General features: G+C 41.4%; 1 protein-coding gene and 2 pseudogenes across 1 annotated transcript; 2 read left to right on the top strand and 1 right to left on the bottom strand.

The window, feature by feature from the left end:
* Positions 1-11,185: 11,185 nt before the first annotated feature.
* LOC143410557 (ras association domain-containing protein 5 pseudogene) lies at positions 11,186-11,971 on the top strand (annotated as a pseudogene).
* Positions 11,972-13,129: 1,158 nt separating this feature from the next.
* LOC143410558 (bcl-2-like protein 1 pseudogene) lies at positions 13,130-13,935 on the top strand (annotated as a pseudogene).
* Positions 13,936-23,805: 9,870 nt separating this feature from the next.
* On the bottom strand, positions 23,806-24,756 carry LOC143410559 (olfactory receptor 1468-like). Its single transcript, XM_076871417.1, has one exon. It carries the CDS (start codon positions 24,754-24,756, stop codon positions 23,806-23,808), a length of 951 nt encoding a protein of 316 aa, XP_076727532.1.
* Between the last annotated feature and the right edge of the window lie 522 nt (positions 24,757-25,278).

Genomic DNA, 25,278 nt, shown 5'->3' on the forward strand with positions numbered 1-25,278 from the left:
TAGAGAAAGGGTGGTGCTCACTAGTAGGCAACAAAGAACCAACTGCAATGAAGACACACTGGGGTGAGACCCCTGGACACAGAGGTGCTTTAGCACCGGTGGGCAAAGAGCGCTCACCCACAGGAACCAAAAGAAATCGAGCACTGGAGGGCGAGGGGCTCTCACCCACAAGACACAGAGAAGACTCATCACTGAGCAGGAGGGTACTCATACTCAGGATACTGAGGAGTCTGCATGCTGGTGGACAAGGGGAGCTCACACCAGGATTCACACAACACAGATTCTTTGAGAGAATATCCTTCAGGGCAATATCTCAGGCACCACAGTGATGGTGGGACAGTGTGGTTTCTCACAGGTCTCAGGAAGTTCTCCAAGATGGTGGGAAATGATCCTTTGCCATATTTCACAATGTCCTGTCAAGGTAGGAATTGCTCCTTATCCACAGATCCCAGTGGGTTTCTACTCTGGTGAAACGATAGAATCTAGAACTCAGAGAATCCTGAGCAATGGTGGGTGAGGGGTGCTCACTGAGAGGACACAGAGTGAGCACTGTTAGGTGAGGGGAGCTCACCCTAGAATCAAGAGGAAACTGAACATGGTTAAGCAAGGGGCCCTCACCCTTATGACCCAGAAGAGAGTGAGTACTGCTGAGCGTGAAGGAAACAAACAGATCAAGGACCATTCCATAGTGCTGCCAAGAGTTTAAGAAAAATAACTGCATTGTTGGTGGTACAATAACTTGGGAGACTGAGACAGGAGGATAGCAAATTTGAGGCCAGCCTCAGCAACCTAGAGAGACCCTACTCAAAATTAAAAATACAGAGGACTAGGGATATAGCTCAGTGGTAAAGCACTCCAATACCAAAAAAAGGGAGGTAGGGAGGGAGGAAGGAAGGAAGGAAATTAAAAATGGATACTCTTTCTCTTTCAGAAGTGGGAGAAGAATGAGAAGAAACTGTAGAATCAGATGGTCTGTGATTTTACATTGGTTCAAACTGGCCCTCTTTGTGATATGAGAAAATGTTGAACTTCAATTTAAGCCTGTAAAACAACAATGCTATTTTTTCTAATCCCATTGAATTGTCATGAGAGTAGGAAAAAAAACATAAAATACATTGTCAAAGTCCAAAATACCAAAATAGAAGAGAGGTGTTCTTACAAACTAAAAATTTTGACCAACCTCTAGTTACTCTTCCTATTACTGGGGGAAAATAATAATAAAGTTTCATTTTGGTAATCACCAGAATATGTAACAAAATGAAATATTGTAGCAAAAATAAAGTATCTATTTTAAAAAAAGAAAGATCCATTTATGTTTAGTTCAAGTCAGAAAATGTTAAACATGAAAATAAATCCAGGAGAGGGAGGGAAGAAGGCTTCAAGATAAAATGATGTGAAAACGTCTGCAGGAGAGCATATGCAAGAGACATTGGGGGAGCACTGGAGGGCAAGGGGCTCTCACCCACAAGGTTGAGATTTTTGTATCTTATTTAATATTAACCTAAGATTATAGAGCACTATTTAAAAACTACACCAGAGACAAAGCAGAGTTCTGGATAAAATGATAAGATCTTGGGATAACTTAAGGATGTCAGGCATGGACATCACATCAAACAGTAATTCTTACACCTGGCTTTCCCAGGATCACTTGGGAAAGACAAAGAAAGGCAAAATCAGATCACCAAGACCCCCTTCCCTAGGTGAACTGCTCAGCCAAGCTTCCTCTCCTTTACGTATTGAACCACTGTGTAGTGAGTGTGTTACATCAACAAAGGTTCCCAAGGTGAGGGGAAAAATCTGGAATAATATTCCAATATTAATATCCATACATTCACTGGAAAAATTGATATGAAAATCACAAGTGTTTCCATCAAACACAGAAGAGATTTTTCTTTTTACAAACAACTCTTCCTAGGGCTCCCTTCACGTCTCTGTTCCTCAGGCTGTAGATGAAGGGGTTCAGCATGGGAGTCACCATCGTGTACATCAGAGACATGATGGGTTCTTTCACAGTAGAATTATTAGCTGATGGACATAAATAGAGGCCAATAATTGTCCCAAAGAACAGTGACACCACGGAAATGTGGGAGCCACACGTGGAGAAGGCCTTGTGAATACCACGGGAAGAAGGGACCTTGAGAATGGAGGAGAAAATTCATGCATAAGATATAATGATGAGTAAGAATGGGAAGAAAACAATGATCCTCCCATGATAAATATCACTAGCTCCTTGACATGAGTGTCAGAGCAGGCCAGCTTCAGCACAGCAGGCAAGTCACAGAAAAAGTGGGGGATCATATCATCCACCCAAAAGAGACAGTCTTAGGTGGGGTTATAGCTCAGTTGGTACAGTGATGGCCGCACATGCACAAGGCCCTGGGCTCAATTCCCAGCATCAAAAAAAAAAAAAAATCGAGTCTTGCCATGAGCAGAGTGTGCAACAGGGCATGGAGCATGGTCAGCACCCAGGACAGCACCACCAGGGAGAGACAGAGCTTGGGGCTCATGATGGTGATGTAGTGCAGGGGGAAGCAGGTGGCCACATAGTAGTCATAGGTCATGGCCACAAGGAGGAAGCTCTCCAGGTCTCCAAAAAACAGGAGGAAGTACATTTGAGTCAGGCAGCCTACATAGGGGATGGAGGGAATTTGGATCTGCATGTTCTGCAACAATTTAGGAATGATCACAGAGGAAACCAGAAGTCAGAAAAAGACAAGTTGCTGAAAAACAAATACATAGGTGTGTGCAGATGGGAGTCCAGGTGAATGAGGATGATGGGGAGGACCTTCCCTAGGACAGAGGCAAGTTACATAGCCAGGAACAAGGCATAGAACAGGTTTTGGTGCTCTGGCTGAATGGGCAGGCCTAGGAGGAGAAACTCTGAGATGAGAGTTTGGTTCCTTCCTATCATGCTCTGTCTCCAGTCTCTTAAAGAGAAAATAATACAGTCCTTTAGAAACTCAAATAAAATTACATATTTCTATGATATATAACCTGTTAGGGGTCTTTCAAAAAAATCTTTATTTCACTCTCTTTGCAATAATTACCATCTTATATCACAATGTGAATAATTATAATCTTTAAAACAAGACATGACATTTGCTTCACTTCTTTTTAACATGCTATAATATTCCATTCTTTTGTAAACATTCTGACACACAAAATGTATTGATGTGGTTTGGTTTGGTTTGGTTTTTGCTTTTCTGCCAGGCCAGTCACCCTCAGTGATTATAACTGGGTCCTGCTTTTTCAGTTTCTGACATGCTAATGCTCTTTAGGAATTTTTCTAAATTTTGCAGTCTTCTAATTCAATATATACTCCCAAGAAAAACTCATGTACTTCAAGGCTTCAAATATCATTTAAAACTCAGGAGTTGACATCTTTCTATCCTATAGAACCCTATTTTAAGGCTTAATGACTATCTTCCCTTGAATGTACCACAGGTATAGTAAGTAAAACAGATCCCAAGTGAAATTCATAATCTCTGCCTGCTCCTTTCCCAACCCTGTCCTCCTGTCTCTCATATTAAGTAAAAGGAATTCAGGCTCAAACTCAGAAACCTGAGAGTTTTATTTCACTCACTCATTTCTCTCACTATCCATACCCAACCCAGAAAGTCCTACAGAGTCTGCACTGCATTCTGAATTCATCCACTCTTTGTTCCAAACATCACTACCTTAGACAAGCTGACCTCCTATGTCACTTGAACTGTGTGAACTGCCTCTTAAATTCCTGCTTCTAAGCTTCAATACCCTTCTCCTCCAAATACTTTCTTTTGCACTGTGACATTATAAGATGAAATCTGGTCATCCCTCTCTTCTGGTTACATCCAGTGATAGATTCTCAGTGCTCTTAAGAAAAAAGGCAAAGTTCCCTTCAGGAGCACAAAAGACACTTCATTACCTGATCCTTTCCCACTTCCTCAGCCTCTCCTCCTGGCTGCACAATGCCTCTTGCCTCCCCTGTCAGCAGTGCTGGGCTGAAGCCATCATTTCTAGGCTCCAGTGTTTCACACTTGCTGTTTCTCCTGCCTCCCACCTGCTTTCCTTGCCTCCCTCTTCACCTGGCCTACCCCCTCATCTTTCAGGGGTATTACGTGGCACTTGCTAAGCTAAACCTTCCTTGTATCGTGCTATAGTTTCCACAGCATCCTGGACTCATCTCATGGCACTCAGTGCCCTGATCCCTGGTTGACGGATGACTTCCCATTGATTAGGAACTCCATGAAGAAAAGTCAGGTCTGCCTCAGACTGCAGCAGGGCAAGCCCCTGGCATGGAGCCAGACGTGGTCAGTGTCCCATAAATACTGACTGGCTGCCTTTCAGGCTGAGGCACGCATTCCTTCACCTTAAAAGACAGCAAAACTCTATCAAGTTAAAATTGCTGCTACTATCAATTGTTTCCAGAACAAGAACTCACTTCTTTACCATTTAGCTATGCATTTTGACACTCTGTTACAAATTTCATGGATGTAATTTTGCAAACATGGAAAACATCAGGGTACATCAGATCTACTGCTCATTTCACTACTTTGTATTGAGTTGGTCTAAAACTCCCCCTTTCTTTAAGTCCCTAGGAACCTAGGAGGTTTCTAATCTTATTTATTTATTTATTAAGTGTAGATGGACATAATACCTTCATTTTTTGTTGTTTATTTTTATGTGGTGCTGAGAATCAAACCCAGGGCCTCACACATGCAAGGCCAGCACTCTACCACTGAGCTACAACCACAGCACCTCATCTAAAAATCTTTTATGCTTCATTTCACCTTATGTCATTGATATTGGTGTGGGGAAAATGAATATGATGGTAATTTTAGAAATTATGGGGGAAACAAAAACAATTCTACCTTCAAGCCCTTAACTGAGTTCTTCCTCCACTATCCACAGCACACGTGATGGTTAATTTCATGGTTAGTTTCATTTCCTTTCAACTCGGCTAGGCCCTGGTACCTAATGTGTAAGTCTTAGTTAGATTTTCATCACTATGACCAAAATCCCTGACATAAGCAATTTAAAGGTGAAAAGTTTACTTTGGTTCACAGTTTAGGGTTTCCGTGCATGGGTGTCTGGGCTCTGTTGCTCTAGGCCTGAGGTGAGGCAGATCAAAATGATGTAAGGGTGTGGTGAAGGAAAGCTGCTCAGCTCATGGCAGCCAGGAAGCAGAAAGAGAGTAAGGAGGGAGGGAAGGGCCCAGAGATAAACCCCTTCTAGCGCCTGTCTCCAGTGACCTGATTCCTCCATCTAGGTCCCACCTCCCTGCGGTCCATTCCACCCTTAGTGGATTAATCCACTGATGAAGTCAGAGGCCTTATGATCCAATCACTTCTCCAAAACCCCACCTCTGAACACATGAGACTGGCGGCCGTTCCAGATCCAAACCACACCACCTTGCTTCAGTCAAACACCAATCTAGATGGTTCTGGGAAGGCATTGTGTTATGATTAGCATTCAAATCAATAAAAAAATCACCCTTCTTGGGGTGGGGGATGTCTTGCCTTAAAAGGAAAGTCTGCTGAAGAGAAAAGGGTTCTACTGCAGTTTGCCTTCAGACCCAAGATGGTAGCATCAACACTACTGGGCATCTGCTCTACTGACGTGCCCTGTAGATTTCAGACCTGCCAGTCCCATGATCATGAGAGTTAATTTCTTAAAATGAATCTCTTTTTCACTCTTTATCCCGTTTTTCTCTACCCCTTCCTCTTTATCTACACATATCTATCTATGTAAATGATCTGGTTCTGATTTCTGGAAAATTCTGACTCTAATATAACTGTACCCCAAATATGACAAATAAATCAGAGGAGGGGCATTAAGAGATATAAGGAGCTCCTTAACTAAAAAGACATAATGGAAGCCAACCTACCTAGCCTACCACTGGGATCTTCACCCTGCTAGTGGTGTTTAATTCTGCTGCATTAGCAGTTTTTACACTTGAACATTATCTGCTGGCATTGCAATGGGAAGAAAATGTCTACTGCAAATCATATACTTGGTTTCTCACAATTTTTCTTTCCTTGTAACTGAGGAAATTCCATCCCGGATGTCAAGAGTGTGACTAGGAGTCACAAACAAGAGGCATCACTTTCAGCTGCTGTGCTGAGGATGGATTAAACTTCATGTCTCCCTGACCCTTGAAATCAGGAATTCTCAGTGCGGGGTGCACATAGGAATCAATGAGGGCAGGGCTTCTAGACTTTAGTGTACATGCAACTCACTTGGGCATAATGTTAAAATGCTTATTCTGACTTCATGGTTCAGGTTTTATATTTTTCCTTAATACCCACAGAAAGTCAATGCTTTGGTAGATGGGTTGAACAGGAATAGGAAGGACAAACATCTTCTTTAAACTGCAGATTATTGGATCCTCTCAGAAAAATTTAATCACAATGTCTTAAGAGGGGGGCTGTCCAAAAAATGTTAATTCTTTACAGATGATTTTAAAAGAAAGCAATTCTATTTAAAGCCTATTGCATTAAAGCCTACCTAGCTCACAGAGCTGTCATTATGTAGAAATGATATAATCTTGTTGTTGTATCATAAGATATACTGCACATTGATATTTATGAATGTTATCATTGACAATTCAACTTGTAGACATTAGACAAAATACTTATAGAATGTTGGGAAGATGTGAGAGGCAGAGGGGTATAGAACAGATAAGCCATCCCATTAAAAAAAAACATCCTAGAGAATGCATAACCTGGAAAAACTATACCTTCAGATTAAAAAGACACTACAGGTGAAATAAGCACCACCCTTCTTGATTTACCTAGGATTTCTAAGAGTGACCTCTGACCTGAGATCCATCTCCCTTCATTCATTGTAGGCATGTGAAGTAAAAACCTCTATAGTCATAATCTGTGTCTACACCACCCCAGCTCATATCTCTTGCTATTCATTGCTGCACCATAGGGAACCAGCTCCCGATGGACTTCAGATCCTGGGGTAACTAATTATAAACAAAGTAATTACTCAGGATCTCACTAGGACAATTTTCTCAGAGTCCTGCCGCAGTGAGTGATTATAGCCATAGATCACACCTGACTATACTTTGGGGAACACTGAGGATGGAAACAAGCTCAGGGATGGATGCTTAATCACTGGCTGCTTGGGGAATGGGCAGGAGTTCTGTGCTGGTGCAGCCTGCTCATATATGCCTATATAAGGAAAGGACAGGAATAAGAAAAAAGATGAACACCCCCATATCATGTCCAATACTGTCTCAGGTCAAGTTAGAAAAAGAAGCCCAGATTCCACATTATTTAGTTACTTTTGCCTCCTTACCTCTCTAGGAAAACCTTCATAGCACCCATCATTAACACCCTCCCAAATACTCTTCATATATATCAGATGACTTCCTAATGTCATGTTCTATGTTCCTGGCAGAAGAGCACATACTTTGAGCAATATATATATATTGATACAACATTTTAGGTTCATCAGTCTCATCCCTTCGTTCAGCCACAGCTGCAGGAACCAGCTCTGCACTGGCTTCAACCAGCTTGAGTGGATGCAACTTGACATCACCTTCCTTCAATCCTTCTCCACCTGTTCTTTAATTTTTGTTCTGGGACTTTTTATTTTATTTTGGTACTGGGATTGAACTCAGGGACACTCAACCACTGAGCCATATCCCCAGCCCTTTTTTGTATTTTATCTAGAGACACAGTCTCATTGAGTTGCTTAGTGCCTCACTAAGTTGCTGAGGCTGGCTTTGAACTCACAATCTTCATGCCTCAGCCTCCCAAGACGCTGGGCTTATAGGTGTGTGCCACTGCATCTGTCTCTGGGATTTTTCTGACTCCAGAGAAAGATGTCATGGGAACTCTCCTCATACTCACACAAATAACAAGGTCTATGATACATTTTAAGTTAATTATTTTATAGAATGAGAGGAATGGAGTAAAGGGTTTTGTTGTTATTGTTGTTATTGTTTTGTTTCTTTAGCATGAGAAATCTGATTTCTCCAGCATCATTTGTTGAAGGCTATATTCCACTGATTTGCCTTGGTTACAGTATTAAAAATCAATGGAGGATATAAGCGTGAATCTAGTTCTGCATTTTATGCTATTATGACTCTCAATAGTGATATATGTTTCTATCTTTTCTTTAATATCACACTTACTTGGTCATTGTCACTTAATAGACTAGAAATAAGAAATGTGAAACTTTCTATTTTGCTCTTCTCTTTCAAAACTGATTTTAATTTCTAGCTTTGCCTTCACGCATAAATTCTATAGTAAGATCATCATTTTGTACACAAAAGAATCTTGTTGGAATTATGATTGGAATTTTTCTAAATCCTGAGAGAAGTTTTTGAAGAGTCAACATCTTAAGAATATTGAGTCTTCCAGTCCAGACCATAGTATGCATTTCCATTTCTTACATCTTTTGTTTCTTTAATCAGTGTTTTATAGTTTTGAGACACAATAGTCCCACTTATCCATGTTCTCATTTTTCCTGATTTCAGTTACTTCCACTAAACCACAGTCCTACAATATGTAATGAAAAATTCCAGAAGTAATTGTCATGTTCTTTTTTTGCCCTTTCTCATTACATAATAATACAAGGTCAATTTTTCAATTCTCAAACAATCCTTAAAATTATTTTGAACTCAATGAAAAGGAAAGTACATCTTATAAAAATTACCAGGATGCAACAAAAGCAGTCCCTAGAGGAAAAACTTATAGCATTAAATGCATGTATTCGAAAGTAAAAAAGATCTAAAGATGATTGTTCATACTTCTATTTTATCAAGTTAGAAAAAGAAGAGTAAATTAAATTTAAATTAAACAGAATTAAATAAATAATAGAATGAGAATAGAAATCAATGTAATTGAAGCGGAAATCAATAAAGAAAACCAGTAAAACTAAAAGCTGCTTCTTTGAAAAGATCTATGAAATTAAGATGCCTCTAGTCAGACTAAGAGAGAGAAAGGAAGAGATAGAGACAAATGACATAAATACTTACATCAGGAATAAAATAATATTTTGAACAACTATATTACCATGAATTCACTAATCTAGATGCAAGAGACCAATTCCTTGAACGAAAAAAAAAATCCTCACAAGTACACCCAGGAAGAAATAGATGATCAGAATAGGCCTGTACCAATCAAGGAACTTGAGTCAATAAGTAACCTTCCAAAAGAGAAAGTGCCAAGCCCAAATAGTATATTTGGGTATATTCTACCAACATTTAAGGAGAAAATGATACCAATTCTGTAGACCCTCTTTGGAATAAAGAAGAAGAGGGAATACTTCTTATTTCATCCTATGAGAACAGAATTACCAGAATACCAAAACCCAATAAAGACATTATAAGAAAAGTACAAATATCTTTCATGAATACAGATGTAAAAATTCTCAACCAAAAATATTAGCAAATGAAATACAATCATGTATAAAAAGAATTATAAACCATGACCAAGTGAAATCTATCCAAGTGATATATGAGGCTGGTTCAACATTCAAAAATCAATAATGTAAAATCCATTACATTACAACCTATAGAAAAAACAATCCCATGATCAAATCAATAAATGCAGAGAAAAATCACTTGACAAAATCCAGTACCCATTCATGAAAAAAAAAAAAAACCTTGGTAAGTTAGTTATAAGTTAGTTATAGATAGGAAGAACCTCAACTTCAGAAAGAATAGCTACCAAATAACCTACAGCTTATATACTTAATGGTGGGAAACTTGATACATTCTCCCTAAAATCATAAACAAGACAAGCTTGTTGCTTATCATCTCCGCTTTTCAACATAGTACTAGAATCATGGCTAATGTGATAAGAGGGGAAAAACAAATAGTGATTGATTGGAAAAGTAGAAATAAAACTGTGTCTGATGCTGACATGGTCCTCTAAGTAGTAAACCAAAAAAAGTTCACAAAATAACTCCATAACTAACAAATGGGTTATAGGAAGATTGTATGATCCAAGCTAATATACATGAGTCAATTGATTTCCTGCACTCTAACAATGGAATTTTATATTAAAAACACAATGTCATTTTTATTCTCATCCCCTTAAAGTGTAATATTTTGTTATAAATCTAACAAAAATACATCAAAGATCTATAGGAGCAAAAAATACAAAGCACTGATGAAAGAAATAAAGAAAAATAAAATATACAAATATTCTTTGTTAGCAAGTCATGCATTTGATAAGAGATTAATATCCAATATATTTAAGGAACACAAACTCCATTGAAAGAAAACAGATAATCCCCTTAAGAAATGGGCAAGGGCCCTGAAATAGATATTTCTCAAAAGAAGACATACAAACAGGTAACACATACATTACTGAAAGATTTAAATATGAGAATTAAAACTATGAAACTCCTAGAATGTAAGAGTAATCTTCACGAAGGTGGATTTAGCTGCGGTTCTGTGATTATGACCAAAACAAAACAAACAACAATAACAACAACAACAAAAAAGAACCTCACAACAGAACAAGAATAGATGAATAAAAAGCATGTATGTATCAACAAACACTATCTGAAAAGTTAATAAACAACCTACAAATGGGAGAAAACATTTGCATATCAGTTTGTAAGAGTATTAATATGTAGAAATGTATGAAGATTTCTCACAACTAAGTGTTAAAGACAAAAAGCCCAATTAAAATGTGCAAAGGAACTCAAGGAATATTTCTCCAAGAGAGATGTATAAATGGCCCCATTTGGCCCGGTGTCCATGAAAAGATGTTCAATGTCATCAGTCATCCTCTACAGATCTTAAAAGTTTCAAGGAATGCTTTCCAAAATGCTAGTTGTACACCAGGTTGATTTTAGCTTTTAAAAATGGGAAAAAAAATATTGGTAAGAATGCGGAGGAATTGGAACTCCCATACATCGCTGGTGGGGGTGTAAAATTGTGCAGCTGTTCTGGAGAATTTATTCGACAATTCTTCAAAAACAGAGGAGATGGCGCCCCTGGGCTGAGCGAGCTAGCCAGCTAGTGCCGTGCGGCTGGAGATGAAATGGCAGATGCCCAGAACGGCCAAGAGCGAGGCGCGCGAGCTGGGTGCAGGGTCCTGACCCCCGGGGCTGATCCATCAGCTGTGCAAGTTCAGGCAGTTCGAGGAGACAGTCAGGCCGCCTGGGCCACTCGCGCCCTACTGACAAAAGCAGGCGGCCCCGCCCGCCCGCTCAGCTCTGGTGCAGCTGGAGCATGAGCAGTAAGAAGTACTGCAGCCTAGAGGAGGAGTTGGAAGATTGTTTCTTCACGGCCAAGAGGACCTTTTTAAGGAATGTGAAGAGCAGGCATCTGTCAGAGAACATCTGTAAGATAGTGGAGGAGGGAATCTCGGGAATCTCCTCTGCCTAACTGCAGGAGATCAAGCATATCAACAGCCACAATAGCCTGGAGAAGAACTGGCTGGACATGAAGCTGAGCGAAGATGGCACCTACACGGGTTTCATCAAAGTGCATTTGAAACTTCTGCGGCCCATGGCAGTGCCTGCTGGGATCAGGGCCCAGTCCATCAAGGATGCCATCAAGGAAGTGAACCTGGGGCGATGACAGACAAGCGGACATCTTTCTACATGCCACTGGATATCATCTAGTAGCTGCCCATCAGCAGCACAATCACAGTCTGCAAGGTCATCCAGGGGCTGCTCAAGAGGTTTATGGTAGTGGAAAATCCCCCAAAGTTTGCACTTTTTAAGCAAATACACAAGGATGGTCAAGTCCTCTTCTAGAAACTCTTCGTTGCTGACTGCTCCCTCTATCTGTGCCTCCTTGCCGGCCAGACACAGATGTCCTCAACTTTGTGCTAAAGAAGAATGAAACTGGAGAGGGGAGTGGGACACATTCTTCATCCCTGAGCTCCAGAACTTCCTAAGGATCTTGGGAAAGGAGGAACAGGACAAAATCCAGCAAGTGCAGAAGAAGCACGACAAGTTTAGACAGAAATTGGAAGAGGCTTTAAGAGAATCCCAGGGCAAACCTAGGTAACTGGTCTTGCTTCCTTTCCTCCTAATGCTCTCAGATTTGTTTTTAGTAATAGTTATTATTTTGCAGCAGATGCTTTTTCTCAGGACACCTCTGTCCCGCCCAGCTGTTCCAGACGTGGCACAAAGTCTCTTCCATGGACAAGTGTCTGTGTGGGGGTTGACTCCTGCCCACTTCTCATGCTGTGCCCCCCAACAGACTCCGCCAAGGATCAGAACTCATGAGATGGACAACATTGGCATCTCTCAAGCTGCAAGCCTTTCACTGACCAAATAGTTGCCTCTTTTGTCACCAAACCAGAACTTCTCACACCAGCCAGCAAAAGGAAAAGAGTAAAAGGTTTTAGAACTATATGTTCTTTCTCTGGCTTTGACTCATCTTTAGTTTCTCTTATTTGCCACCTTCAAAACCTTTATTTAGGTCAAGTATTGTAGCATATTCCTTTAACAGGTCTGAGCTAAGTTCCTGAAAGCAGAATAATGTTCAGAAAAGGGTTGTCACACACTGCCCAAGGCACCTGCTGTTCCTGCTTAAGGGAAGTTCATGTGGCCTCTGGCCTAGCTGCTGGGGTAAGGAGCACCAAGGCTGAGGCTGGCTTAGAGATTTGCAGCGAAGTTGCTGCCTGCTCTGGCCCTGGTCCTCATTAGCAAAACTGTGCATGTGTAAACCCAAAGGCATACATACATGTGTTTGATCGTCACATCTTTGTCAATGCTGTTTGTTTTTAAGTTACAAATTTGAATTTAACGTTGCCATCATCCTCATGTGTTTCCATTAAGGGGAAACTAGCCATTTACCATTTTTAAAGTCTCCTGTTGAGTCCAGAAATCAGGCAGCAAGAGAAAGCCAGAAAGCATTGCAGAGAATCATGTCTAGGGAGATTATTGAGCGTCGGCGGTGGCGACCTTACATGCCTCTTCCATCTTGGAGAGGACATGCTGTGCAACTGGTAGGTGGCAGCACAGGCAGAGACCAGACCGGGAGCAGTGGGCGGGCACTGTGGAGGAAGTAGGGTCTGGAATTCAACAAAGAGCAGCCCGTCCTCTCAGAATCTTATCTTGGCTTTGGATCTTAGAAGAGAATCATTAAGCAGAGATCAGACACAGTGAGTGAGCAGATGTTTTGGACACTGGACTGATTGAGCCCATCTCTATTTTAAAAATGGCTCAGAGCAACCGGGAGCTAGTGATTGACTTTCTGTCCTACAAGCTTTCCCAGAAAGAATACAGCTGGAGTCAGTTTAGTGAAGTGGAAGAGAATAAGATTGAAGCCCCAGAAGGGACTGAATCAGAGGCGGAGCCCACCAGTGCCATCAATGGAAACCCATCCTGGCATCTGATGGACAGCCCCATGGTGAGTGGAGCCATGGCCACAGCAGGAGTTTAGATGCCCCGGAGGTGCCCCCATGGCAGGAGTGAAGCAAGCACTAAGGGAGGCAGGTGACAAGTTTGAACTATGGTGCTGGAAGGCATTCGGTGACGTGATGTCCCAGCTCCACATCACTCTGGGGTCATCAGAGGTTTGAACAGGTAGTGAATGAACTCTTCCAGGATGAGGTAAACTGGGGTCACATTGTGGCATTTTTTGTCCTTTAGGGAACATAGTTCGTGGAATGCATAGACAAGGAGATGCAGGTATTGGTGACTTGGATGGCCATTTACCTGAATGATCACCTAGAGACTTGGATCTAGGAGAATGGTGGCTGGGACACTTTTGGGGAACTCTATGGGAATAATGTTGCAGTGAAGAGCTAGAAGGGCCAGGAGTGCTTCAACCGTTGTTTCCTGACGGGCATGACTGTGGCTGGCATGATTCTGCTGGTCTGACTGTTCACTGGAAATGACCAGACACTGACCACCCACTCACCCTCCCTCTCACTCCACCCCACCTCACCACATCCCTTGTCCAGCCAGCATTGCCACCAGGAGAACCATTACAGGCAGGCCACGCCCACCGTCCATCACTAGCTTGGGCCTATACCTGGTTCCCTGCAATTAGTTTTCTAGATCTACCACGCTTCTGTGACAGCCACCTACCTGCATACCTCAGTTCTCTTGGCCTCAAAGTCTACAAATTTTCCCTAAAATCTGCCCTTTGAAGGCTGGCAGGGGGTAGGGGCAGCTAGGAGCAGGAGGGCCCTACCTCGTTGGTGGAATCCTTACTACCCCTTAGCCTGTGAGACTGCTTTCTTGGTAAAGAGCTAGAACAGTTTTTGACCCACTTCACTAGGAAAAAACTATATTGTCTTTTTTTGTTGTTGTTTTGATGTTTGTAGCCTCAGAGTTGATCATCATTTTCCATCCCCTCTGGACCTATTTCTTCCATCTCTACCCCCAAGAACCATTTAGAGGCCACTTTTGACTAATTAGGAATTCAGGCTGCTTGGGATAAAGAAGCAAGGATCAGGACTTCCTCCTCACCTCTGGCCTGGACCAAGTCCCCCCTCCTAGTGTGAATATTTCCCAGAGGCCTCTGGCTAGAAGCCAGTCCCAATTAAGAGGGAGGGTGCTATCACTTCAGGAAGTACCCCCATGCTAAACCTAGGATGGCCCTTGTAGTTTAACACCCCCCCAGTCCCTTTCCCTCCTCTCTCCTGGCTCCCATGGCCATGACCGAGGGACCATCTGGGCCCAAGACAGTTGCCTCAGAGCTATTTATGGCCTCAGCTGCCTCACTTCCTACAGGACCATCCTGTGGCATCGTTGTACTGGGCTACTGTCCATTGGGTACAGGGATTCAGAGTCCTCACCCCAGATGCAAAGAGGAAATATAGGGAACAGCAGTCGGAACCCTGGGGTCTTCCTACCTCAGGAAGGATTGGTGGGAAGGAGACCTTAGGGCACAGGCCAGTGGATGGGGTTGACTGAAGGGGCCTGTGTTGCCTGACCAGGTAGATATTGCCCTACTGTCCATCCTGGGCATCAGGGCTGCCAAGGTCAAAGTGGCCTGGCCAAGAACCCTTCAGGCCTCCCTCTACTCCAGCCTTGTTCTGTCTCATCCACTGGCCACCCCAGGTCCTCTGCATATTCCAGACAAGTTTTCATTCCTTGTGAAGATGATATACTATTTTTATTAAGTGTGTGTGTGTGTGTGTGTGTGTGTGTGTGTGTGTACTCATGTGTGAGGAGCTGCTGGCTTGCTGTGAGCGTGCAGGTGGAGAGCTGGTGCCTGGAGATTGACAGCCTAATTAATGCTCCTTCCCCTGCCCTGTTCCAGGAAAGCTGTTCTAGGGGTCTTAGCTCCTGAGAGGTACCTGTCCCCCCTCCCTCCTTCAGTTGTTGTAGCTCTTTAAAATAGTCTGTGTGAAAGTGAAAGTGCAAGTCAGTAATAAACTGTGTTGACTCAGTGGGAAAGAAAAAGTTAGGAGCTGAGGTATAGCTCATTGGTGGTTTACTACCCAGCATGCATGCAGCTCTGGGTTCAATCCCAAACACAAAAACATGTAAAATGATAAAACATACAATGTGAACACTAGCATTGCATTTGGCATAAAACTTGCCAAAGTCAATAAAAGGGTCTTCAAAGCTAAAGAGTAGTTTCAACGTTATTTTTTTGGCTTACTATTTCAAGCTTATTTTTTCCTTCAGGATTTATAAAATCAAATGGTGAGATTTTTAATCTTCATAATATTTGGATGACGTTGGATTTTTGTACTCTTTATTCAAATTAAATACTAAGTTGTCTGCAGCCTTGCTCCATCTTCAGCAGATGAGGGCCTGGCTGCCTTGGGTTCCCCCTGGGCCTCCAGCACTGCCTCCTTCCTCCCCCTGAACTCTCGGGTCTCCAGGTGCTGCCAGAGGTGTGGCCTTGATTACAGGGGGAGATCTCCAACTGGGCCAACCTGGAGTCCTTCTGTTGTGAAGCTGGCCAGGCATGTGCTCAGTGAACCTGTGGGCATGCCTCCCCCATTGACCTCAGTGCCTTTTGTTGCAGGGAGATGGGAGCAGGGCGTGTTTGCATGAAGCTCTGCTGCTGGCTTGCTTCTGCCAGGAGGTGGACATCAGCAGTGTGGGAGACAAGGCCAGGGGAGCCCTCACTTGGAGCATAGGGTGAGGGTCACATACCTCCTACCCATCTGGCTTCCTGGACTGTGACTTCCCAAGAAGTAATATCAGGGCACATTGACAAGGAGGATCAGATTCCTGACTCTGAGTATTTGTACTGGCTCCTTGTTCAGGGTCAAGCTTAAAATAAATTAGCCAGATGATTCCAGCAAGTAGCCAGGACCGCAGAGACGCTCCAATGGAAAGGGAGAAGGACTTGCCATTTCTCAAAAACAGAACTGGTGTCCTCATCCAGTCTCTGAATGACCGTTTCTTTGCTGTCCTCTGCCTTCCCAAGTCCCTCTTGAGTCAGTTCCAGCCCAAGCTTCATGTAGCCTCAGAATTTTCCTCCTTTACCAAGGCTAAGTCCATACTGCCTCATCCCAGAGCAATGCTAATCCCTTGTCATAAACCCTGTGCATCATCTTCAGAACTACAAAAGCAATGCGAGCTAACAACAATTTTTTAAGCCACAAAAAAACCTGGTTATCTGCTGCCTCATGCTTAGCCTTATCATTTTCCTCCCTTAAAAAAAAATCTCTCCCTGTCCCTGCTGCATATTATTCCCTTTGTCCTGCATGTCTCTGATCTTAAAAGAAGGCATGGCTCCTGCTGCAACCGCTGAATGTTGCTGAGACTCTCCCTTGATTGGGATGGCTATTTTATTTTTGAGAAGGAAAAAAAAGTTATGTGTGTGTGTGTGTGTGTGTGTGTACACACACACACACACACACACACACACACACATATATATATGGGGGCATATAGCTATATATAAAGAGATAAGGGTGTTTATAAAATAAGAAAATTATGGGAAAATTCAGACTTTAAAGCACAGTTAGACCTGGGACCTATGCTGAGATCTGAGCCTTTGGAAGACATGTTGGGTTTCCTTCCCTCCCAGAGGTGGTGTGACTGCTGGTAGTGCCTTCTATGGTTGTGTTGCTCAGTGTGCAAGTGTTTGTTCAGAGGATATTTTCTTTTGTCCACATATAAAAACTGTTGGTGTAGCTGTATTAAACACCATCAGCAGAGTGAAGTTTCCAGCAATCTGAGCTCAGATATGAGCTTCCTACATCTCTAAATGTGCCTCCTCTGTTTTATTTAACAGTTTGGGTTGTGCCGAAGAAAACAGAAGTGTGTGTGTTTGGGTAGGGGATTTATTTTAAAAATATATTGCACATGGTCCTAGGGACTGATAAGTCTGATATCTGCAGGGCAGGCCCACCTACTGGGATCCCTAGAAAGAGGAGAATGTTATAGTCTTGAGTCCAGAATATTCTGGAGGAAGAAATTTTTGTCTTTAGAGACTCAGGATTTTTCTGTTAAGTCCTTCAAATGACTGCACAAGGCTCATCACATTAGGGAGGGTATTAGGGTTTGAATGTAAGGTGTCCCCCAAAAGCTCACATGTGAGACAATTCGAGAAGGTTCAGAGAAGAAATTATTATGTTACAAGAGCCTTAACCCAATCAGTGAATTAATCCCTTGATAGGGATTAATTGAGTGGTAACTGAAATGGTAAGGTGTGGCTGGAGGAGATGGGAATTGGGATGTGGTTTTGGGTATATATTTGTATCTGGCAAGTGAAGACCTCTCTCTCTCTGTGCTTTCTGATCACCATGTGAGCTGCTTCCTTCTGCCACACTCTTATGCCATAATGTTCAACCTCACTTCAAGCCTTGAGGAATGGAGCTGGCCTCCTATGGACTGAAACCTCCGAAACTAAGCACCTAAATAAACTTTTCCTCCTCTACAATTGTGTTAGTCAGGTCCTTTAGTCACAGCAGCAAAAAAAGCTGCCTAAAACAGAGGGTAATCTACTTTACTCAAGGTCTAATGATTTAAATTTTAATACTCTTTAAATTTTTTAAATGTATTTTAAAAATTAATTTATTTATTTTAATTAGGTATATTTGACAGCAGAATAAATTTGATTCATTGTACACAATTGCAGCACAACTTTACATTTCTGTGGTTGTACACGATGTAGCATCATACCATATGTGCAGTCATACATGTACCTAGGGTGATGATGTCCATCTCATAAAATACCTTTGCAGCAACATTTAGAACTGTTATTTGGTATCAGGGTGTAGCCAATTTGACATATAACAATTAACCATCACTTATGGTGTGAACATCTGAAGAAGAATTGAAGCAAAGTCTTAAAAAAATGCACCTTTCCTCCCCATACCTTACAAAATGTTCATCATATTTATTTTTCGCACATCAATATCAATGGAATCATGTGGATTAAAGTAAAAGGATGTTTGTTTTTAGTCACTGGTATCACTGAAAAGTATAGCACATTCCATGTACCCTAATATTTTTTGTAAATACAAAATTACATGTGTGACCTTGGTACTAGAATGTCAAAATTTAGGGCCAAATGGGTAAGTCTAATGAATTCTAATTCCAGAAAGATTTAACAGGAGAGTAATTCTAACTTAACGGAACTTTGTTGCCTTTAAAGTTGAAGGAATCTGTCTTAGCCTGAAGGACAGCCAACAAATAATGAAGAAGCCTTGGCCACATCAGGAACCATGCCAGGAGCTGCCCTGCTGCAGGTATGAGGCAGGCATGGAGTTTCCTGCATGGAGTTTACAATCTGGTGGGAAGTCAGCTACCCACCAGTGATCAGGACATCCAGTGGTGTGACATGAGTGCAGGAGGCTGTGGGACCTGCAGCAGGACTCACTTGATCTGGTGAAAAGAGCAAGGTTTGTGTTAGCAAGTGCCATATTACAGGATAAATCAGGATGGGCCAGGCAAAGAGGAAGCAGAGGGGAGAAAGTGATAGGCTGGGGGAAACTGAGTCTAACATGCTAGAGACAATAATTTACAATCTTAGGTCCAGCATTGCTGGAGAGTGGGATGCAAGTGTCACGGTGGGGACAGAGGAGACAGTGGGGGTAGATACAGGTCAAATAATGAAGTACAATTTGTCGCTTGAAAGTGACTTTGCCTTTGTCTTAAGACCAATGATAACACAGTAAGGTACTCACCAGACAAGACTTGATTATTATGTTCAGAAAACACTCTTAAGTTCAAGTTCAAATCAATGAGAGCTTTATTAACCCGTCCAGGGACTGTCACCCTGGGCCCCAGAACAATGGAGTTGGCCAACCAAGGACTGAACCAGTGAAACTGTGAGCTAAAATAAACTTTTCCTCCTCTAAGTTTTTCTTATTAAGCCACAGTATTTCTTGTTTGGGTCGCAGACAAAAAAAAAAAAAAAAAAAAAAAAAAAAAAAACTAGCACAATGCACAGCCTCAAACTCTAGGTTCCAAACAAGTGTTCTCCTTTTCCTTTTCCTCACACAATGATTAACGATATCAACCTCCCATGGGGTTACTTGAGAAACCACTTCTGTGTGTAAGTGTGTGGGGTGTGTATTCACAAAAGTAGATTATGATGATTTGGGGGGCTTTGGGTGCCATCCCTGACCTGCGTGGGCAGCTGAACTTCAGGTTGCTTGTAATTTGCAGGGACATCAAATAAAACCCAGACACAAATTACCTTTACACAAGCTTCAAGACAGCTTCTCAACTCTCAGTGTCAGGCTCCCCAAAGAGGAGAGCAAGAGAAAGTCATGAGAGGCTGGCAAGAGAGAGAGAGAAAGCACGTTTGGAAGTAGGCTTTTATTGGGGGACTTTTGTTCTTTAGAATGTTCTATCCAAAAAAAGGCCAGAGAGGCAGGGTTACAAGGGACAGGTAAATGAAACACAACCCCAGGGGTGACACCTACACCTGAAGACCTGCCTTTACCGTCCGAGCTGGGCAACGCCCAAGTTACCACGAAATGTAGTGATTGCTCAGAGCCTCCTGCTTCGGGACTGGAAGGCAGGGGTCATTCAGAGCAGCTCCCCACATTTGGGACTTGCACTTCTCCCTTGATCTTCTCTAAAACCATCTTGAAAGGGCCCTATTCTGCCATTGGCAATGGCCCCCATTAATATTTCTGCTATCTCCCAGCGCCCTTGATCTTGAGGCTGCAAGTGCTTCAGATGGTCAGTATATGTCCTTGAGACCCTCCTTGTGCCAAAGCTGCATTGTGTTCCTTGAAAAGGCAAAGAAAGTCTCCCTCTCTCTCTCTCTCTGCCTGCACACTTTAACACTTGACCCCTGAGTAGTCCCTCTCTGTGTCCTCTGCCTCACAGAGTTGGCTGAAAGCAGAGCTTGTTTCCCTTCTCCAATCCTCAGACTCTTTGTTTTTTTGTTTATTTGTTTGTTTTGTTGTTGTTGTTTTGAGTGAACCAGGGGATATGACAGATCTCACACTGACCAGTCCATCCTGCTTCCCTCTCTCCCCTGCTCAGGCACGTACCTAGCCCCCACTCCTGTCCCAATTAGCTAGTAGAAATAGGTCCCATTATATCCTGTCCCACCAGCATATCAGACCTAAACATCTGTTATTATGGGTTGAATTGTGTCACCCAAAAAGGTATGTTGAAGTCACAACCCACAGCACTTATGAATATGCCCTTATTTTGTATTTTGTATTCAAGTTAAAATGAAGCCATGGGGGTGAACTCTAGTCTAATATAAGCAATGCCCATTTAAGGAGAGAGAGAGAAAAAAAAAAAAGCTTTGTGAAGGCAGAGACACAGAGAGTGCACCATGTGATGCTGAAAGCAGAAAACAAAGAAATAGAGTTACCAGCTAAAAAACCTCCAGCCTGATGTCTACCCCTAGAGCTGGGCAGATGCAAGGGAGGGTCTGCTCAGTCTTATGGGGACCAAGGCCCTGCTGACACCTCACTTTGAACTTCTTTTCTCTGGAACACAGAGAAAATAAATTTCTATTATTTTAACTGCCAAAAATAAAAGAAGCAGACTATGGTTCACAACATTTTGCACTATACATACAATATTCCTTTGAATATTGTTGTCAATTGTTTTTTTTAATCTCCTTATGGTTGTTAAGGTAACACCAGTTTTTATCATAGATAAACTCTGAAATCTCAGTGTCAAACTACAACAAAAAAAGTATTAGTGACAAGACAAAGGATTAATATTTAAATTAAATCAATTTCTTTTATACCAGAAAAATCTAACAAAAAATGAATCCTACATTCAATTGCACTGAAAACTAGGTGCAAGAACTATAGGGAGGAAAAAAACTATCTTCTGATAGATACAAAAGAATATCACAATAAAAGGACACATAGACACTTCAGAAAGCTTGTAACATTTAAAAATATTTTTTCATTTTTATTTTCATTTATATTAAACTGACAGAAAAAACTCATGAAAATTGTACATATTATCAGGACAGCTTGCAACATTTTGACAAATGTAAATATTGTATAATGTTTAAATTAAGTTTTCTAAGTCCTCAAACATTTGCCATTTCTTTATGGGGAAAATATTCAAAAAAATTTTTTTCCAGCTTATTGAAATGCACAGTACATTATGGTAACCTATCAGCCAAATAGCACACTGAACTTCTTATTCCTACCTTACTGTAACTTTGTAGCCATCGATCTGAACTATAAAAACATTATTCACAAATTTTTAACATATACTATACATACCATTTCATTCACTGATTTAAAGTGTACATTTAAATAGTTATTTTTGTGTTTTTACCCAGATTGGTGCACCCTTCACCACAATTTTAAAACCTAATCATTACCCCAATTAATAACTACTCTTTATTTCTCCATATGTACAAATACTCAGCAGTTTGCAACAACATCATGAGCCAATGATAACAATCCAGACAATGTACATCTTTATTATTTTCCTAGATTTAATATTTCATATGAATAGAATTATACAATATATGGTCTTTACAGCTGCCTTATTTCAATTAACATATTGTTTTCAAGGTACATGTATGTTTTTTCATTTATTTTATAGGTGCGTTAAATTATATAGAATAGTGAGATTCATTGTTACATATGCATAATATAATTTGGTCACTTTTGTTCCCCAGCTCAAGGTACATTTATGTAATAGTATGTATCAATATTTTATTTTGTTTCTGGGTAACTACATAGAAGTTATGTGAATCAAGAAACAGAATGTAGGATAAAGAATATATGTGAGTAGATAATGGAGCTCAAATTTGTGTGACTCAGAAATCATCAAGTGAAGATGTCCATTGAAAAATGAGGATAAAAACTATTATGTTTTGGTATGGAGAAGGTCTGGGCTGCAGAGATGTGAAGGTCAGTGCCATTTAATAGAAGTTGAAATAATACAGTTGGTTGTCATCATTTGCAGGGGACAAGGAAACTCATGAGCCAACGATAACAATCCAGACAATGTACATGTAGCTCACGTTGGAAAGTGTAAGGCTGCATATTCTATTTCTGAGGTGGGGGAGAGATGAGAAGAACCCCCACAATCAAATATTTTGCAGTCTTAAACAGGTTCAGTACTGACACATAGTGGAGCATCGGCATGTTCAAATTCCACATTTTTCAATCTTTGACCCATATTAAGATTCCCTTTCCTTCATGGAATCATTACAGGAGAAGATCATTGATGTAAAGTTTATTGATTGATAAAGATCTATAGATAAAGATAGTTAAGATCATTGATGTAAGAGCATTGATGTAAAGTTTATTGTAAAACCAAGGAGGGAAAGGTGATCCTTGAAGAGTGAGGTTGAAAAGTGTGTGGGCTCTGTCTCATCCAGCGAGGAGGTCCACAGAACAGGGTAGAGGACAGTGTGGCTCCAGAGTCACTAATCAAGACCTCTGGAGACCAAGCAGGAAGCAGGTCTGATTTTATTGCACAGTTACCATGTATATATACTGAGGCAGTAGCTAAGCAGATTACAGGCAGCCATCAATGCAATTCTGCTAACTGCCCTTGCAGCGACCAATTGAGGAGTGGGCCATGGAGCAAGCACAGGGACTACAATCCTAATGCCCAGGGTTGTGCCTACGGGGTAAGCAGCCTGCCGACTTACATGCCTGGCACAAAGGGAGTGGCCTGCCGCTCAGACACTTTTAACGTATGCCATGTATGCAGTACTCCATGCACTTGTCCCCACAGAAAAACAGACTCAACAGCACTTAGCGCCTCAAGGGGACTTCGTTTCTAGCAAATACAAACTAAACTGCTGTAACACAGTAAATGGAAATTTTATTTTAAGTACAGATTGGGTACAAAAGAATAATGCAGAAAATGGAAAGAAGGTAGAAGTAATAAAGGTTAGGAGAATGATGTGAACACTTTCTGAGAAAGAGATAAGTAAAGACTTTCTATTCAGGAATAAAAAGTTCCATTTAGAAGAGCAAGCATTGGCCTGAGTTGTTTAAATCTTGGCATTGACCTGGGAGAGCAGTATATCACTTTTTAAAAAAAAAAAGTTATAGTTTTGGGGCTGAGGCTGTAGCTCAATGGTAAAGCACCTGCTTTGCATGTGTGAAGCACTGGGTTTGATCCTCAGCACCACATAGAAATAAATAAATATACTGTGTGTTAATCAACAACTAAAATTTTTTTTAAGTTATGGTTTTAAAAAAAGAACACATGGTAAATTATCGATTTAACAGATAGAAATTTCAATTAAAATATTTAAATTATGCTTCCAGGGTCAGCTAGAATTAACAAGCAGAAAACCTTCCTAGCAGGTTACTGATAAAAAGCTTTACATCAACTACCCATCTCCACTTCAGCTCTTTTGTTTTCACTTCAGATTTTTAACATTGGAAAATTATGTGATATTTTATATGAACAGAAAACTTTGTGATGGGAAGAAAGAACTGCAATAATATTCAAATATACATCACAATATTTATACTGGACAAACTGTGTACCCTATTGCAAGAGTTACCATGATACAGAGAATAGAATTGTCTTCTTACAAAAGACTCTTCCTAGGACTCCCTTCATGTCTCTGTTCCTCAGGCTGTAGATGAAGGGGTTCAGCATGGGAGTCACCACTGTGTACATCAGAGCCATGACAGTGTCTTTCACAGTAGAATTATTAGCTGATGGACATAAATAGAGACCAATAATTTTCCCATAGAACAGTGACACCACAGAGAGATGGGAGCCACAAGTGGAGAAGGCCTTGTGGATACCACGAGCAGAAGGGACCTTGAGGATGGAGGAAAAAATTTGTACATAGGACCCAAGGATGAGTAGAAATGGGGTGACAATAACAAGTCCTCCCATGATAAATATCACCAGTTCATTGACATGAGTGTTGGAGCAGGCCAGCTTCAGTAAAGCAGATATTTCACAGAAAAAGTGGGGGATCACATTGTCCGAACAGAAAGACAATCTGACCACAACCAGGGTGTGCAATAGGGCATGGAGCATGGTCAGCACCCAGGATAGCACCACCAGGGAGAGACAGAGCTTGGGGCTCATGATGGTGGTGTAGTGCAGGGGGAAGCAGATGGCCACATAGCGGTCATAAGCCATGGCCACAAGGAGGAAGCTCTCCAGGTCTGCAAAGCACAGGAAGAAGTACATTTGAGTCAGGCAGCCTGCATAGGGGATGGAGGGAACTTGACTCTGCATGTTCTGCAACAGTTTAGGAATGGTCACAGAGGAAAAGCAGAGGTCAGAGAAGGACAAATTGCCGAGAAACAAATACTTGGGTGTGTGCAGATGGGAGTCCAGGTGAATGAGGATGATGAGGAGGAGGTTCCCCAGGATGGTGGTAAGATACATGGCCAGGAACAAGGCATAGAACAGGTTCTGGTGCTCTGGTTGGATGGGCAGGCCCAGGAGGAGGAACTCTGAGACGGGAGTTTGGTTCCTTCCTGTCATGCTCTGTCTACTGTATCTTTTTTAAAAAAAGAAAGACTTGGGTCCCTTAACAATTCAAATAAATGAACATTTTTCTCTTATATGTGATCTGGTACTCATTCTACAATAACTGATCCCACCTTGATTACAATAATTATTATCTTTAAAATCCAATTGTCCATCATCTTTATAATCATTAATGCCTTTTTCTTAACTTCTTTGTAACATGTTTGAATATTCCATCCTTTCCTAAACACTTACCTATTGGTTTCTGAGACAAAATGCATTACTTTTTTACATACATGCCTGTCTGGTAATCCTAGGGAACCATAATTGGCTCCTGTTCTATCAGTAACTTGTATGTTGATATTCCTCATGGATTTTGCTAAACCCTATCTTATCATAACTCTATATGGAACTCTCCTAATAAACCTGACATGCTCCAATGGCTTATATCAGTATTTAAAACTCAGACTTGAAAGCTGGGGATAGAGCACAGTGGTGAAATGCTCATCCAACATGCACAGGGCCCTAATGCAATCT

The sequence above is a fragment of the Callospermophilus lateralis genome, chromosome 11, assembly GCF_048772815.1.
Source record: "Callospermophilus lateralis isolate mCalLat2 chromosome 11, mCalLat2.hap1, whole genome shotgun sequence".
NCBI classification, from domain to species: Eukaryota; Metazoa; Chordata; class Mammalia; order Rodentia; family Sciuridae; genus Callospermophilus; species Callospermophilus lateralis.